The sequence below is a fragment of the Limanda limanda genome, chromosome 21 (assembly GCF_963576545.1).
Source record: "Limanda limanda chromosome 21, fLimLim1.1, whole genome shotgun sequence".
Classification (NCBI taxonomy): domain Eukaryota; kingdom Metazoa; phylum Chordata; class Actinopteri; order Pleuronectiformes; family Pleuronectidae; genus Limanda; species Limanda limanda.
Window position 1 is genome coordinate 5,723,437 of NC_083656.1, and position 16,412 is coordinate 5,739,848.

Below are 16,412 nucleotides of genomic sequence, written 5' to 3' on the forward strand. Positions count from 1 at the left end.
AGCATACTTGATTTTTAGTTTGTTGCAATGCAGTAGTTCTGGGTATTTTTAACCCATAACCAAAATAGATTTTAAATGGAGAATGAAACTATTACATGTAATAAATTATATTTTTATATCTTATTTCAGCTTGTTTTTTTTCTTCCATGCATGATGAGAATGAGTTTGTGACAAAGTGAAATAAGTCGAGTGGTTGAATGCTTCTGTTGTTTAATTGCAGAAAAGAAATATTGTATATACACCGAAAAAGATCGGTTCATTTATTGCTAAAAATAGTTTTGGAACTCATTTGAAACGTGGCAAAACATAACATTCCTTTTCATTGGCGTCCTTATGAACTGAGAGCTCTGCGACTTTAGTGAAACCGGCCGCTTCTCAAACACAGTCACCTCAAACCAAAAGCAGCATCTCGTAATGTGCAATCGTGGCCACTTTAGAAAATGTATTAAGTCTGAGAGACGTGTGCAGTAGAGGTGGAAAACATAAACCATAACACAGCAGCTTCAGTGTTTTGTAACACACTTGTTTTCCCCGGGCGGCCGCGCTGCACCGTGCTGATCAGTCTTCGTCAGAGCTGCTGTCGTCCTCTGGCTCCGACAGGTCGGCGATGGGAAACCGCAAGATGGCGGCCACTCCACTCAGCTGGGTCAGCTCTGAGGAGGCAGACGGGGATAAATCAAGAGGTGAAGACACTGGCGGCACAAAGGCTGACTTCATGTTTCAGTAGAGAAGGGCATCCACGGAGAGAGTCACCCCATGTGTGGCGAGTGCTTTTGTTTCAGAGCGATTCAGTGACACCAGTAAATCCCTGTTCACAACGGGTATTAGCATTTGTGATCCGATCTATCTTCCCTGTTCTACATGCAAATAATCACGTGTCACCTGTGGGCGCGACGACAAATGTGCGTTGTTTTTTGCCAGAATGACTTTACAGTGTGCGATGAGGATGTTTGTGTGTCTGCGTGATTTGACAGTATGTTGCTGGGTTGTTAATCAGATGATAAAGGCTTGTCTATGTTTATATAAAAACAAAACGTATAAATATAGATTGAATACAATTTTGAGTAGTTTTTATTACTTACGTTCACCAGACACATGAAGGCTGGAGAATATTCTGGATGAAAAAACAAAGGACAGAAAAGATGTCATGGTTTGTGTGTACTTCCTGGTGAACGATAACATTGTGAGTCTTTTTGAAGAATCACTGGTACCTGACGGTGCCGCCGTTGTCTCTCACACTGTCCACCAGGCGGACGTAGCGGCTTCTCGTGGGGACGTCCTGATGTCTGCATATACACACACAGAGACACACAAAACATGTGACTGTGTTTAGATCACAAACAATCTCTTGCCTGACCAGTTTACAGCCAATAGAGGTGCAGAAATAAGTGGGTTTTTTCATTTAATTCTTCTGGCAAAAGAGGCAAATAAAAAGTACATTCCAGCTGCAGCCAGTAAAAACAAACTGTTCCCTGCTTTGTGTATTTAACCTAGATAACCAAAAGATATCTGGCAGTGACACCTCAGAGCATGTACCTGAACAGCTTATCACTTATCAGCAAGATGTCGACGCCGAGAAGTTCAGCAGCTTTCTCCACATGGGCCAGTCTGAGAAGATGCAAAGATACGAAGGTTGTTGGTTCATCAGTGAGAAGGAATGAAGCTTCACCGGGTCACGGTCTACGTCACCACTCACCCATAGAAGGCTCTGTCTGGCTCATGCTGGAGCATCTTGTAGAAATCCTCCAGGGCTCTCACCTCTCCTGCTGCCTGCATGTTACATTTCACACCAGTTAACACCACAATATAAATATATCTAATTAGCATTTACAGGACGATGTGTAAAACAAACTGATTTACCCTTGTATCAGAGAGTCGACTTGTCACAGAGGGATCAGAGAGGATTTCTACAAACACAAGAATTTTATTGAGTTTACATGTTCTGATAAGATTTGATTGTGTTATTGTCAGAGTCTCTTACCTTTTAGTGAGTACTTGTGACCTGATGACGAGTGCACCAGCATGAATTTGGGGCGATTCTCCAGCAGGAGCTTGTTGTCCTGACGCACTGCCTCTCTAAAGAGATATGCAATGAACTGGTCCTTCACAAACCCTGGACTGGCAACCAGGACGCACTTCACCACTAGTGGAGGACGAGAATTCAAAATGTTAACTTCTCATAGTAGAAAACAAGCAAAAATGTTGATAATAATAAACCACAATTGTGCCACAAAACTGACGGACACAGAGTTAGATGTGAGAGGAACAAATAAAAAAAAGGAGAAGTGTCTGATGCAAAAGAGGAACATACTGTATGTGAGTGCACATCAGCCTTACCATCAAAATTGATGTGGCGAAGGATCCCCTGCATCACAGCCTCATAGAACCTCTCCAGCGCCTGCAGACAGAGGGACAAGCAGTCTGAGAGATTATACATATATATATATAAATATCTGTTGATCTTGTTTTATTAAAAAAACACAAGAAGAAGGGATGTCTCTCAATTAGGGTTCATTGTCACACTTCCTTAACTCGCCGACTGCCTTCTTCAATCAATCTGTCCATCATTCTTTCAGCTGCCTCTCTTCATAATTCCGTCCTCTATGACTCACTGTTTATAGCGACCCTATCCCCCCCCCCCTTTGATTTGAACAGCTGGAGCTTGTCTTTCCGTGCAGTGACGTACCTTCTCGTGCTGAGTGCAGCTTCCCTTTCGTTTGCGTGGAATGGTGACCTCCACTTTGGCTCGGAGCAGAGTCATGGCGGGGGTCACCAGCACCAGGTTGGCCAGGCCCTCCTGCATGACCACAGCTGCCACATCTGCCTTCTGTGTGGCATCACATGCCTGCTCTAAATGTTAAGAACAAACAAGGCAGTGACAAATAGATCATCTGGTGGTTGGTCCTGTATAAACAGATTTAAACTGTCCTGGTGGAAAATGACAGCAGCAATGACTCAATAGACCCCCACTCCATAAAATACATGAGGCCCATCTGTCAGCTCTTGTTTCACCAAATTCTGTTTCCATGGCAACACACTGTACTTGGTTACGTAAAAAAATATCTAAATAAGGACTGTGGATTTTCTGTGAGAGGAAAAACCCAGTGAAATGTCCCTCTGTCAGTCAGGATGAGCTGGGAAGGATCAGACCGAATAAACAGCAGCAATGAAGGAAGATGAAGTTCAACAGAAGCAGCTTCTTACCGATTCTGTCCAGGACGACGCTGTCCCAGCTCTTCTTAGCCAGAGTGAACTTCCTGTTAACTTCAAGCTCAATAGTGTGGTAAGCCCCCATCTGAAGAGAGAGGAACACATTACAATCACATCCTCTCATTTTAAACAACAGTTATGATTAAGACCAAATGAATAGTTCACTTTTTACTGTTATAATAAACCCTCAAATAGAAAAATGGAGTTAAGCACCACACTTATCAGACACTATCTATATCTGTTATGTTTGATTTGAAACTTCTACCAATGTGACACAGCTACAACTGAATGTTTTCAGACCTTGACATACTGGTTCTCCTCTAAGTTCGTGCCCTTGACTCTCAGCCGACAGGCCTGGGAGTCGAAGTCGATCGTCTCCACACACAAGGTGAGAGTGGTGCGAACTCTGGAGCTGCCCACGCTTCCGGTGGTGGACTCTGTCTGCACCTTCCTGTGGGAGCGGGGGGGAAAGGGACTTGATTTGTGATGCTGATGACAAGTTGATTTGAGTTTTCCAGAGCAAAACCCAGAGTGATACGCAGGAGGAAAGGGTGGAGGGAAAGAAAAACAATCTGAAGGACAATCGCAATCATTCACAAACACAGACTGGATTTAATAACTGACGCTTTGTTAAACCTAAACTGGACACTGTCATAGGAGCCTTACTGGAGTAACCTGCATTCAAGTTGACATAACATTGAGCTGCACCTGAACCGACAGTGACTGCTTACTCATCTTCCTAGAGTAATAATACAATAATTGGCTTCATTCTTTGTGTTGGGTGTGTCTTGGGTTCATTGCAGTGGTTGTAATTAAGCAATGGGCACTAAACCTTTGCCGTGATATCCTACAAATGCACTCAGTGACAGAGCAGCTTTTTTAATGATGACTAACTCTGGGAAGAACAAAGCAGTGGTTCGTGAAACAGGTCCGGCAGACAGATACTGCCCTGGAAGAGAAGTGTACGTGGTTTCACGTCACGTTTGCGCGAGGTGAGGTCAGTGGTTACCTGATAGTGGAGGCTCTCAGGCTGTCTCCGACTTGCAGCAGGTTGTATGTGTGCCACATGTCCTCCGCCTCCTCGGGCATCAGAGTCACCTGACTGGAGAAACACACGCAGTCAATGAAACTGCTCCTGTGTTGACCTGACCATGAAACTGTGAATGTCTGCTTACTTTAAACGGAGAGATCTCCCAAAGGTGAAATTTCACTCATTATCTACTTATCTACTCATCAATATGCTGATGGAGAGGAGGGTGAAGTGAGTCCACAAAACACTTTAGGATTTTCAGGGGTAAACATTGTTGCAGCTAAATCCAATACGATTGAAGTAAATGGTGATTAATTCTTCTAGGCGTAATTCGAACCAAGTTTTTAGCCTAAATTTGAATGTCTGGGCTTAGGGACACCTGAGCAGAATGGAGGCATTCCATGTTTTCGCCATTTACTTCAGTTGTATTGATTGTTTACTCCTGAAAGTGTTTTGTGGACTCACAAACTTCACCCATACCCACCAGGATAGTCGTGAGTAGATGATGAGTGGATCATCATTTCTGTGTGAACTATTCCTTTTAAGATCATCCACATTATAAGGGGGTTAGGAGGTTTGTTTTGTTGACACATTGAGGTGAGTTAGCTAACTAGTTACTGAAGCCACGTAGTCTGATTGTTCGTGCAGTGATATATTGTGTTATTATCTGTGTATATTAACGATCAAAGGGACTATTTCCCCCCCACACGTCTCTGTGGGGGCAGCTCGATGTGAGCAGAAGTCTCCATCACTAACTATCCACATGTACAGTCAGCTGGAAAGAGGCATGCTGGTTAGCTTGCTAGCATTAGCCGTTAGCCACTCACTCACTCACCCGGCATAGTCTTTCTCAATGTCCCTGGCCAGCAGCTTCATGGCTGGACGGGTTGTGTGTCCGTGTTGTTACAGTGAAACACGCAGGTTAGCGTGGGTCCGGCTCATGTTTGTGTGGAGCTGAAGAAGCAGCGGACGAGCCGAACCATCTCTCTACCATGAATCACCGGTGTGTTGTCAGCAGCCGTGACGTCACGTCATAGCGTCAGCTCGCCCATCTTGGTCACTTCCGTGGGTGTCGCTGCTGCTGCGACACAAATACACCGCGATTCAAGCGACGTTTCCTGACTAAATGAGGTCAAACGCGTAGAATCTGACGTTACGTAACAAAATCCTCCATTAAAATCCAGCAAAATGCGAAATAAACCCGAGATTCGTTGTTCTTTTTGTCACGGAGCTGTTTGAGATGAGCAAATGCTGACAGGCGTCGCCCTCAGCCAATCGGGGAGGTGGACGGGTGATGTAAATACCGCCCACTGGCTCAACCCACCAATAGGAGCGAGGGAACCGCCAGCCCACTTCCGTTCATCCTCGCTTTTCTTGCTAACGCTCCCTTAGCCTCTTTTCGTCGATGGCATGGTGCTGCTAGCTTCGGCTCACACGGCGTCTCCACGGGAAAACACGACAGCATTTCGCGTCAATCCGGACATGTAACCGGGGAACCACCGGATTTCTCAAGTGCTCCGCCCGCCATCACGACTTTTTTTTACCAGCCAGCGCCTCGCAGTTTTTTTTGAGGTTGCCATTTCTGAACCCAAGGTTAGCTAGCTAGCTAGCGGGCTAACGATAGCCGATTAACGCTAAAAAAAAAAACTAAACTAAAGCTAACGTCTTTCTCTGTAGCTAGCTAACCCCGGTACGACGACTCGAACTCGCAGAAGTGACCGGAACCAGACCGAGTTTGAGGATTAGCATGGCCGAAGCCGACAAGCTGAACATCGACTCCATTATACAGCGTCTGCTGGAAGGTAAGAGCCCCAGTATCGGTCGATATCTATTCACCGAGGTAGCCATCTTAGCTAGCACAGGGAGGCTAGACAACGGTGCTCCTGCTCAGGCTTTCTCCCGCTTCCTGCTAAACCACACACTCAAACGTGTTATTTGAAGTAATGGTAAATAAACATCTGTTGATCCAACCAGCACGTTATGAATATTTAAGTATTTATTGTGCTCCGCTCCGGGGAAAGTGTCCACACGCTGGACACAGTGGGAGTTGGGTGTTAATCCTGAATTGTCGCTACACAACGAAGCACTGTGTGTGTGTGATCGGTGGGTAAAATGGGAAATTACCAAGTGGAATACGAAGTTATTTAATTTCACATTTTGTTTGTGTTGGTTTTGTCTGATTTGGTCAGTGACTGTTGTGGGGTCGTGTTTTTTGTTTGCTTGGTATTTACATCCAGAGGTTTTTAAGGCGGGATCAGAACAAAAAAACACCAATTTACTATAAGCTGACTTGGTGCTGCCTCAGAATCCTGAGAGGATCCAGTCCTCGTCTTTTCAGGGAGTTTCTGTGTTTAACACTTTAATTCCGGCTTTATTCTTCGATGTTAGACCAAAGTTAACAACACCCTGTGACACAAGACGTAAAGCATTTTAAATATTCACTTCAGGCGTTTGCAGATTATTGTGGTAGATGAGTGTAAAACATTCGCCCCTCCCAGTCTTCAATATGAACACATTTTTATCGATTTTTATAATTGACTAGTCCATTTGAAGATCTGAGAGAAAACATTCAGCTATTTTGATAATTTCAGTCGTTTTTTGCCGCTTTCAGCTCCTCAAATGTTGAATTTTGCTTTATGAGAGTAAACAGATGGTTCTGATCAAAGTAGTTTGTAGATTTCATAACATTTGGGCGTAATTTTTATCATTTACATTCAACACTTTAACGAGAATTCACCTGTAGTCTCAGCCACAGATTTTATGATTATGGTTGTCAAACAGAAAGGTTGTGAATGAATATTGAGCAACATGCTCGTGGTAACCTTCCATGGCGATATGCCTTATTTTGCAAAATGTTCACATGAACTCACACAAGTAAAAATTCAATGTATGTAGTCGTTAACTGTAGAAATGGGGGAATAACAATATACTTAAATGTTTCCAATGCACCGTTTCTCACCCTGTGTTCATTTCTCTCTGGCAGTGAAAGGCTCCAGACCTGGCAAAAATGTTCAACTGACAGAGAATGAAATCCGTGGTCTCTGCCTCAAATCCCGGGAGATCTTCCTCAGCCAGCCAATCCTGCTCGAACTCGAGGCGCCACTCAAGATTTGTGGTGAGGCTTAGTTCTTGAGAGTCGAGGGAATTCTCAAATTTGGTCCCAGAGCTTTCACTAAGACTATTAGATAGCTGTTATTAGAGTTTTAGATTAAGAGTACTGGAGTATTATGAGAAATCGTAAACATGCTATCATTTTAAATGTTTCAATTGCAAGTGAAGTTTCAGGATCTAAGTTAAAAAGAGAAAACAATGTTTGAATTCACAGGCCGGCGATGACCTTGCCTTGTAATTGCAGGAGTGAAGAAACAAACAGATAATAAAGGCTTGTCTGCACTGTGCTGTTTTGCACTTCCAGTCTCCTGGGACTCGCCCTCCTGTGTCATTCTGCTGATGCCAGTTAATGAGGAATGCTAGTTTAAAGGAACATCCTGCAAATATCAGGATCAGGCCAAGTTTGCACTGGAATCAGAATTACCAGCATCCTCACACTAAATGCAAGCTTGCACCTTCAATTAGTTGTTTCATCATAAAAAAACGAGTCAAGCAACACAGGAATAACAGTGTTCATCTTAAATGCATTGGCAACAGCCGATTGTTGTGTATTATCGGTGTTGCTGTTAATTTGCAACGTGCCAAGTGTTGTTGTACCTTTATCTGACTCCCGTACCTTCTGTTGTGCTCATACACACGGCGTGATAATCACACCCATGACCAGCCTGGCGGTTTCCACTCTAACACTGCTTTTCTCACCAGGTGATGTCCATGGGCAGTACTATGATCTCCTGAGGCTGTTTGAATATGGGGGCTTCCCACCAGAGAGCAACTACCTGTTCCTGGGGGACTACGTAGACCGAGGCAAACAGTCCCTGGAGACCATCTGCCTGTTGCTGGCCTACAAGATCAAATACCCAGAAAACTTCTTTCTGCTGAGGGGAAACCACGAGTGCGCCTCCATTAACAGAATATATGGCTTCTATGATGAGTGTAAGTCTTGTGACATGCACACACAGACATTGATCTTATCACCGCTGTAAAGTTACCACTAGATAAAAGCACAAGGCTTAACCTAAAGGCCTCAGAGTAATAAAGGTCCTTTGCAAATGTAAACACCGAAAGAAGAGAGATCAATTATTTATCAGTAAACAAGCCTGTCCATGTTGAGCCACAGTATTTGGATTAGTATTATTTGCACATCTATGTAATTTACTTGAATAGTTAAGTATATTTTTATTATTATCTTAAAGTGTTTAGCACCTTTTTACATTCAAAGTTATTTTATATCAAACGTATACAGTTTTACTAGTTGCTGATGAGCAGAAATATCTTCCTTTTTTATGTCACCTTTGTGGTTGTCAGCATTTTATTAACATTAGCAAACGTGCCCTTCACTTTAAGCTGAGTCTTCACATGTAGCCTCATCATTATACTTAAATAATCACAAGAAACACTAAATAAATAATAGATTTGTCTCTGAGCTGTTCCTTTAAAGCTGATAGAGAATCTGGATCATTAAGCAAACACAGATAACCTCTCAGTACACCAGGCTCTGGGCTCAGGAGCATGATCAGGCAGAGCGGGCAGTGATTAATCACATGCCTTTCTCTGTGGTTCACACAGCCAGGATTATGTAAAATGTTGTTTGAGGTGTGATGCAATATGTGCAGCGGCTGTTAAGGTTTTATGGCTCCTGAGATTAGATCGTGACAAAGTAATTGTGTTTCCTTTCACAGGTAAGAGGCGATACAACATAAAGCTGTGGAAGACCTTCACCGACTGCTTCAACTGTTTGCCTGTTGCCGCTATTGTTGACGAGAAGATCTTCTGTTGCCATGGAGGTATACTTATCAAACAGTTAATTTTCCTTCTATCCTCAACACACACACACACAGTCGCTTCAGCTCTGTTATTGCTGTCAACACCACAGTCAAAAGCCTTCAGGACTGTGGAGTCTAGATTTGCTGTTTGAGTATATTTAGATTCTTTTCCCCAAATCAGGGGACTTCCGATTTTATCTTTTTTATTTTATATATTTAACAACTCACGTGGCAACACTTTAAAAAACAAAGATTTATTATAACTTCACAAAGTAGATTGGATCGTGGACATAGCCAGATAACATGGGAACCGAGTTGCCACAGACCTTTTGTAAACATTCTGGCTTCAACACAGTTCATATTATGAATTAAAGATTAACCAGAGATTTCAAAAATGTGGAAGTCAATCAACAATATTCACCTTTAGAATTTAAAGACAATGCTAGGTAAAGAGCAAACACTTGTTGAAGAAACAGGAATAACAGATATCATGTATTTTGTCATCAATTTGACTACTTTGACAGTTCAGAAAGTTGTATAATAGCAAAGAGCAGTCACAGTTATCTAATGTCTGTGAGAGACACGATACAAAGTATGTAAACAGGCCGTCGTAATCATGAGGGCAGACACAACCTCCCTCTTCAAACACCAGCTTTCATAAGACGGCTCACAGAAAGGATATTGTATGTTTGCTTGGATTTGCTCTTCACATTGCAGTTAAATCCCAAGCTCATATATATTTAAATCACAATAATTTCATACACTTGGAATTGGAAAAAAGTCTTTAAAACATTTAAATAAAAGCCTTTTTGCATCTCAGGTGATCATAATTTTATATATGCGCCATAAAGGCATTTCTGATGTTGACACAAGGCACAGATGTGTCATCATGGGATTGGATTTGTATCATTTTGCTCAGACAAGGCCTCTGTGTTATCAAACCTTGGTTGTCACTTGTCAGACCCGCCTCGGTTCTACAGTAAAGATAAAAAACAAGCAGTAAACCTTATTCCAGGCATCAGAACATGAAGAAACTTACCGTACGTGTAGAATCTCAGACACCCGAGTTTACGTTTTTCTTATTTCTAACTCCACACACGTTTTCCCCTCCAGGCCTGTCACCAGACCTCCAGTCTATGGAGCAGGTGCGACGGGTCATGCGTCCCACTGATGTGCCTGACCAGGGCCTCCTCTGCGACCTGCTGTGGGCCGATCCGGACAAGGACGTGCTGGGCTGGGGCGAGAACGACCGCGGCGTCTCCTTCACGTTCGGCGCAGACGTCGTCACAAAGTTCCTCCACAAACACGACATGGACCTTATTTGTCGGGCCCATCAGGTCAGCACAACCACAACGTGTATTCTGGGGATGTTTTTTTAAAGTGGGAGAACAAGGAAGTAGAGAAACAAACAAACAAACAAGTAAAATAAAAAGTAAACCACCCCTCTTCCTTATACCTCTTTTATCTGGTAAGCTTTGGGTGTGGAACTCAACTCTTGTGTCATGGAGGTCCAGATGTTTAGTGATGTTTTGGGACAGTGCGGTGGAGCTGTAGCCCAGTGGGGTCAGCTCAGCGTTACTGGTGGCAGGTCATCGCAGTGAGCATTAGAAATGTATTTTCTCCCTTCATAAGTCCCTGCTAAATTCCAGTAGTATCCCAGTAAGAAACAAGGCTAAAAACCACATCCACTAACTCTGTGTTGTATCTGCTTTCAGGTGGTCGAGGACGGATATGAGTTTTTTGCGAAGAGGCAGCTGGTGACACTGTTCTCTGCTCCTAACTACTGCGGAGAGTTCGACAACGCCGGAGCCATGATGAGCGTAGACGAGACCCTCATGTGCTCATTCCAGGTAAACAGGAGACCCCTGAGAAAGTTCTAACTGATCGCCTTGGCCCAGCAGATCAATACTGGCAAAAATGAATGATATCACTAACTTGTAAAACGACGGCATATCTGCTCTGGTGACAAACACGGCAAGAGGCATATGTTGTCTGTCTGTCATTCATGTTCTTATGAATGTGATATGGTCAAAGGTCAAGTTCACTCTGACCTCACAAATGCGTCTTTGGCCATAACTCACTAACTTATTACCCATATTAATTTCCTCCAAAGTCTTCACTACACGTAAGATGAGACGGACATTGTTGTAAACTGCAATTTAACTGCCTGGCGGAGCTGTGGTTCAGTGGTTGTTTATTTGCTAATTTTTGTCGTCTCTGTTTCACAGATTCTCAAACCTGCAGACAAGAAGCTCTTCTACGGCGGTGGAGGGGGAATGGGCTCTGGCCGCCCAGTCACTCCCCCAAGGAAAGCTAAGAAATGACCCGAGTAGTTTGCCCTCGACCTGCGACCCTTCCCTCCTGCCCTCTCTACCTCTCTTCTCCTTTCTTTTCACCAAACAGCCAGAAATCAAACCTATACCCAGGGCTTTTTTCCTTTTTTATCTGTACTTCTTAAAACATTTAATGTTATGAATTGTCTGAATGAGTGCGTGCGCAGGCGACCAACGCGTCCTCTGCCGGTGAGCATTAAAATCATGTGTGCACGTGTACATTTTGTGTGAGAGTATTAGAGATTTATACTTTCCCCTCTCTCTTACCACTCTTCCCGTGGAAAGGTTGAACCACAGTGTCTGTCTGTACAGTAATTTTGACTGAAGAAAGCAGGGTTTGGGAGACAGTGGGAAAATCGCTGGACATGAATTTTAGCAGCAAACCCTGCCAGTAGGTGGCGTGTGTGTGTACTTGTGGAGGGGGGGGAGTATTTTGGTTTTTTTTCCCTGTCCTCTGTACTGTAAAATCTCAAAACACAGGTATGTGCATGTGAGTGTGTGCGTGCATGCTGAGTCTTGTCTCGGCCCGAGCGCGGCGTCTCTGTATCCTCGAACAGGAAAGAGCGTTTCACCTTTTCTCAGGCGAGCAGGCGCACGATTATTCACTCGTGCACGCACACACACACACCACACATGCATATGACTCTCCAGATTCATATGAGCCAGAGCTGTAAAAACCCCATACAGTTTAGGTTTGTACAGATTTGATTACTTGAAAGAGATTTTTTGTGAATTCGTTTTGTAGTCTTTCATCAAGTTGACCAATAAAGCGAGAATCTGAGCTACAATGATGACTTGTTTTTATTGTTAACCTGTATCTGATATAAATATGGATTTGTTATTGATCTCCTGCAAGTAGCTGTTTCTATGTCTGGTCACAGTTACTCAAAGTACTGGGAAGTAACTGCTGATCATCAATAGTATTCAAACCCATACTTCTGGCGTATGAAATTGGATAGTATTTGACCAAAAGTAATAAGTATAAATTCACATGTTTGATTTTTAAACATTCATGGGGTTAAATTATTGATTGTTATTTAATCCTCCCTCTTCAGAGTTGACTGCGGTCAGATTTTATTTCTTTACAGGTCTGAAATAAAACCTGCTGCAATAACATGAAAATATGACCTTATGTAAGGATGCTAATAAAAACTGAAATTTCCGATAGCAAAATGAGTTTTAAATGAATTATTTCATGATTACACTGATTCTTTTGTCCAAATGTATTCATTTAATTATTAGCTCCAAAAAATGTTAATGAAAATGACTTTTTTAGTGGGACACAACACATTGATCAACGTCAAATTGTCCCTTTGCTTGTCCAGGCATTAAATTAACAATCTAAATATATTCTAAAAACGCTTTTTAAAATTTAAGTTTATAAAATAAAGTTTATACTTTGCTGAAACAAGCATGGAGTGAAGTAGTCAGGGAAAAGGTGCTACATCGATTTAGCGGTTAAATGCCATTCTACACTTTCTTTTTGCATTTTCAATTGATTAAAAAAAAAAGACTTTAAAATCCAAAAATTTAAAATAACTTACTTGACTGAGATTTGATTGGCAGATGAGTCAAGTGGCTGCTGTGTCATCCACACTGTTACTGCTGTCAGTCACCACAAAGTCCAGAATGTGTGGTTCAGCTGTTCTCCACAGAGGGGCAGTGTTGAGCTCCTTTTCCTCCACCAGTCAGCAGATCCACTGTATGAAGCAGAAACAAATCACTGAGCTCTGATTAAAATGGTAAATGGTCTGGATTTATATATTTTCTAATATTGATGACAACTCAAGGTGCTTTCCAGTACAGTTTACAGCCGCTCCCCCATTCACTCACATTCACACAGTGCATTTATGCTATCAATTTTACTCTATTGTGGCAATTTGGGGGATCAGTGTCTTGCTCAAGGACGCTTTGGCATGCCAATGAAAATTGGGAATCAAACTGCCGACCTTCAGGTTAGAGGATGGCCACTTTACCTCCTCAGCCACATGCTCAGTGCTTTACTTTGCCTCCAGGGAACACAGACATGTCATAAGCACATGCATACAATGCAACAACACTGTTCTGCTGCTGCTGTAATTGCGATACTTTGCCCGACAACCATTCACGTAGTTGTTAACGAGTAATATTCGTGTCCGCTCGCCATACAGGGGCCGTGCAGAACACTCTGTATCGCTCTTTTTCATTCCTCATTCTATTTTTATCAAAAAAGGATCCCATTTCTTTCTTAGGCATTTCTCAGGCTCTTTTTGCATTCATTCGTCTTCCTGTCATCAACACCCTTCTTCAGTCCATCGCCTATCTTTCCCTTTACAGGACCATGGAGGTGAGGGGTGAAGGGTTTTGGATTAGGACTTCTATACTTATTTTTAAAGAATGGAGGCAGATTTTCTGTAAATTCTCTGCGTTGTAGTTTGAAAATTCCCACTAGAGTTCATGACATCCAGAGTAAAACCAAGGGAAATAGTTTAACTTGATAACATCCTGATCCCAGAAACCATTGTAATCCTCTGTGCATCTAAGTGTGGCTCCGCGGCCTCATTCTCCTTCACTACAATCCTCTGTACATTTATAGCCAGTCAATGGAGACTTAAGGTCACCCTTGGTCATCAGAATTTCTGGGTGGCTATGTGGTCTCAAATTCCTACCTTGGCCCTTGGACAGGATTATGTTTCTGGCTTTCGTGTTGGGTAGTGAGTCTCGGAGACATGTGAACTTGTTTCTTGTGTGTGTGAATTTGTTTTCACTTCTCACAGAGCGGGATTGAAAAAAAAGAAAAAAGAAGATCAAACCTTGGTCCAGAGATGATGGGACTATGACTTCACATCAGTCATAGTGATCAACCCAGAAATAGAGTCCTGGTTAGATAAGAGTTCTCAAAATAGACAAGATATTGAAGACGTAGTATCCAAGAGTTCGTCTTTCAGATGATACCAAATACTGTACATACTAGTTCATACAGCTATTCTGGCCTGAAACACTAAACTGTTGAGTTTATGACGCTATTATCAAGCTTCAGAACAATTTTGTTCTCGTGCAGATTTCTACAAAAGAAACATTATAATAACCCAACCTGCTGTTTGAGAAACGTACATTTATTTGTGCCAATTAAAAGCTTTACGATTAGAGGGAATTCCTTTGACTCAAACTTTTATTTATTGCATTTCCTGATTTAACCTAATTGTAGTTTTTTTTTAATTATTATTATTTGTATGGGTTCCATCACTATTTATTAAAGTCATAATCTCCAGATTAGAAACATTGTGAAATGTGTGCAAACAGAAAAGAATCCCAGTCCTTTTCTATTGGGTTATTTGAATATCACGAAATAGGATTCGATGATGAATATTTACATTTAGTGGGATAAATGTAACTAAAAGTAGAGATTATTCTCTTTGAATGCATTTGAATAAGAGTTAAATAAAAATAAAACGTTTTATACTGCACATTTTAAAGTGTTTTACGTATTAGACATGATGAGTTGAGAGAAAACAAAGGGAAACAATTAAAAGCCATTTAAAGATATCATCAGCAATAACCTGAGAGCTTAAAAAAATTAAAGAATCTAAATGTTAGAGACAAAAAAGACAATAAAAAATATTGTTAAATGATCAGAGCCAGATGAAAAGCAAATAAAAAGTAGTTGAAAGTTAATTCAGACAAAAAGTGCTTTAGAAATGTTGCTGCATTGAAACTACTGCAAAAAGTAGAGTTTACTCAAACTGTTCCAAATAAACATGTAATGGAGTAAACGGAACTAACTGTAGTTCGTACCATCGGAAGAACTTTACTGCAAAACTCTCCCTCTTGAATTCACTACACCTTAAAATCTGAATTGATCTGATCCTGTGAAGCTAAATGACCAGTTTCCTCAGCAGCCATTGATTTTTCCCGATCAAAAACGTCTTTGCGTGTCATTGAACGACGGCGGCCTCTGAAAACGCAGAGCTGACCACGCAGACGACCCTCGATCAGAAAAACCGAAGCCACTTTTGATCAACAGGCTCGCTCTCCTGTCGGCTCCCCCGTGGCTTATATAGTACAGCCCTAAGTGTGAGGAATGGTGTGAACAACCAGGAATCCTTCGGCCCGATGTACCACGTAGGCACTGGTGTCACAGTGGAGTCAAATGTGTCCTCCGACGTCCCGTCTTATTTTCTGCATGAAAGTCAGACTTATACGAGCAGGAACCGAAGCTCCAGCATTCTGAAATAAAAAAGCCGCAAAGCTGTGGTGGTGCCAAAGCCGGCAGCACGGTGTCACCTGCTCTATTTATATCTCGTGAGGAATTCTGGATTCAGAGACTCAGCTGCCACTTCTATTATTACTATTAGCTAATGCTGTAACAAGTACCCTGCTAACACTGATGCTGTAGCTGCCTTATAGCCCCTGTGCTAATTATGTCCTCACTGTCAATACCACACGTGTCCCATGTTATTAGGTTTGATGCTGTTGCTCAGTGAACATTTGGTGATTTATTTTGCATGTGCATGAACGTTGAAAGGGAAAGTTCACCGGAAAATTCAAATGAACTCATTGTCAAATCACCACTGTGCAGATGGAAGTGGTGGGTGAAGTGTTTGAGTCTATAAAACACTTCTGGAGTCTCGGGGGTGAACAGCGCTGCAGACAAATTCAATACAATTGAAGTCAAAGGTGACCAATTCTTCAAAGGTTAAAAAACTATTGAGGAAAAAACATAAAATGCCTCCATGCTGCTCCAAGTACGGAAGCCTTGAGATTCAAATTCAACTCCCAGCAGCGTCATTTACACAGGGTTTAAAACCTAAACGTCCCCTGTGATCGTCCTCTGGACATTCTGGCCCAAACATGCATTTTATGTATTTTTCTGTTTTTTTTATTAATGAGTTAATTTTTTATTTTTGGGTGAACTTTCCCTTTAAGAACGAGTGAACCAGGAAGTTAATGGATTTTGTTCTGTGACGATGCTTCATTTTAAAAGGA

General features: G+C 42.1%; 2 protein-coding genes across 2 annotated transcripts; one reads left to right on the forward strand and one right to left on the reverse strand.

The window, feature by feature from the left end:
* Positions 1-193: 193 nt before the first annotated feature.
* On the reverse strand, positions 194-5,528 carry pelo (pelota mRNA surveillance and ribosome rescue factor). Its single transcript, XM_061095601.1, has 13 exons — positions 5,076-5,528; positions 4,220-4,312; positions 3,511-3,661; positions 3,205-3,295; positions 2,687-2,850; positions 2,338-2,398; positions 1,982-2,143; positions 1,861-1,907; positions 1,697-1,770; positions 1,537-1,608; positions 1,212-1,286; positions 1,083-1,114; positions 194-653 (listed from the first exon to the last, which is right to left on the reverse strand). Exons 1-13 carry the CDS (start codon positions 5,114-5,116, stop codon positions 559-561), a joined length of 1,158 nt encoding a protein of 385 aa, XP_060951584.1. The 5' UTR covers positions 5,117-5,528; the 3' UTR covers positions 194-558.
* A 78-nt stretch (positions 5,529-5,606) lies between these two features.
* On the forward strand, positions 5,607-12,235 carry ppp1cab (protein phosphatase 1, catalytic subunit, alpha isozyme b). The gene is made up of 8 exons (XM_061095602.1): positions 5,607-5,833; positions 5,918-6,042; positions 7,224-7,355; positions 8,054-8,284; positions 9,031-9,135; positions 10,228-10,451; positions 10,830-10,964; positions 11,343-12,235. The coding sequence occupies exons 2-8, from the start codon at positions 5,988-5,990 to the stop codon at positions 11,436-11,438; spliced, it is 978 nt and encodes a 325-aa protein (XP_060951585.1). The 5' UTR covers positions 5,607-5,833; positions 5,918-5,987; the 3' UTR covers positions 11,439-12,235.
* Positions 12,236-16,412: the final 4,177 nt, after the last annotated feature.

What these genes read in the sequence shown, in the direction of transcription:
- pelo (XM_061095601.1), bottom strand. Translation starts at nt 5,116, where the DNA reads ATGAAGCTGCTGGCCAGGGACATTGAGAAAGACTATGCCGG. An exon ending in AGGAGAACCAGTATGTCAAG is followed by an intron (nt 3,296 to 3,510) that starts GTCTGAAAACAT and finishes CTCTCTCTTCAG; the next exon opens with ATGGGGGCTTACCACACTAT. An exon ending in GACAACGGCGGCACCGTCAG is followed by an intron (nt 1,115 to 1,211) that starts GTACCAGTGATT and finishes TTTTTCATCCAG; the next exon opens with AATATTCTCCAGCCTTCATG.
- ppp1cab (XM_061095602.1), top strand. Translation starts at nt 5,988, where the DNA reads ATGGCCGAAGCCGACAAGCTGAACATCGACTCCATTATACAGCGTCTG. An exon ending in TATACAGCGTCTGCTGGAAG is followed by an intron (nt 6,043 to 7,223) that starts GTAAGAGCCCCA and finishes TCTCTCTGGCAG; the next exon opens with TGAAAGGCTCCAGACCTGGC. An exon ending in CCCTCATGTGCTCATTCCAG is followed by an intron (nt 10,965 to 11,342) that starts GTAAACAGGAGA and finishes TCTGTTTCACAG; the next exon opens with ATTCTCAAACCTGCAGACAA.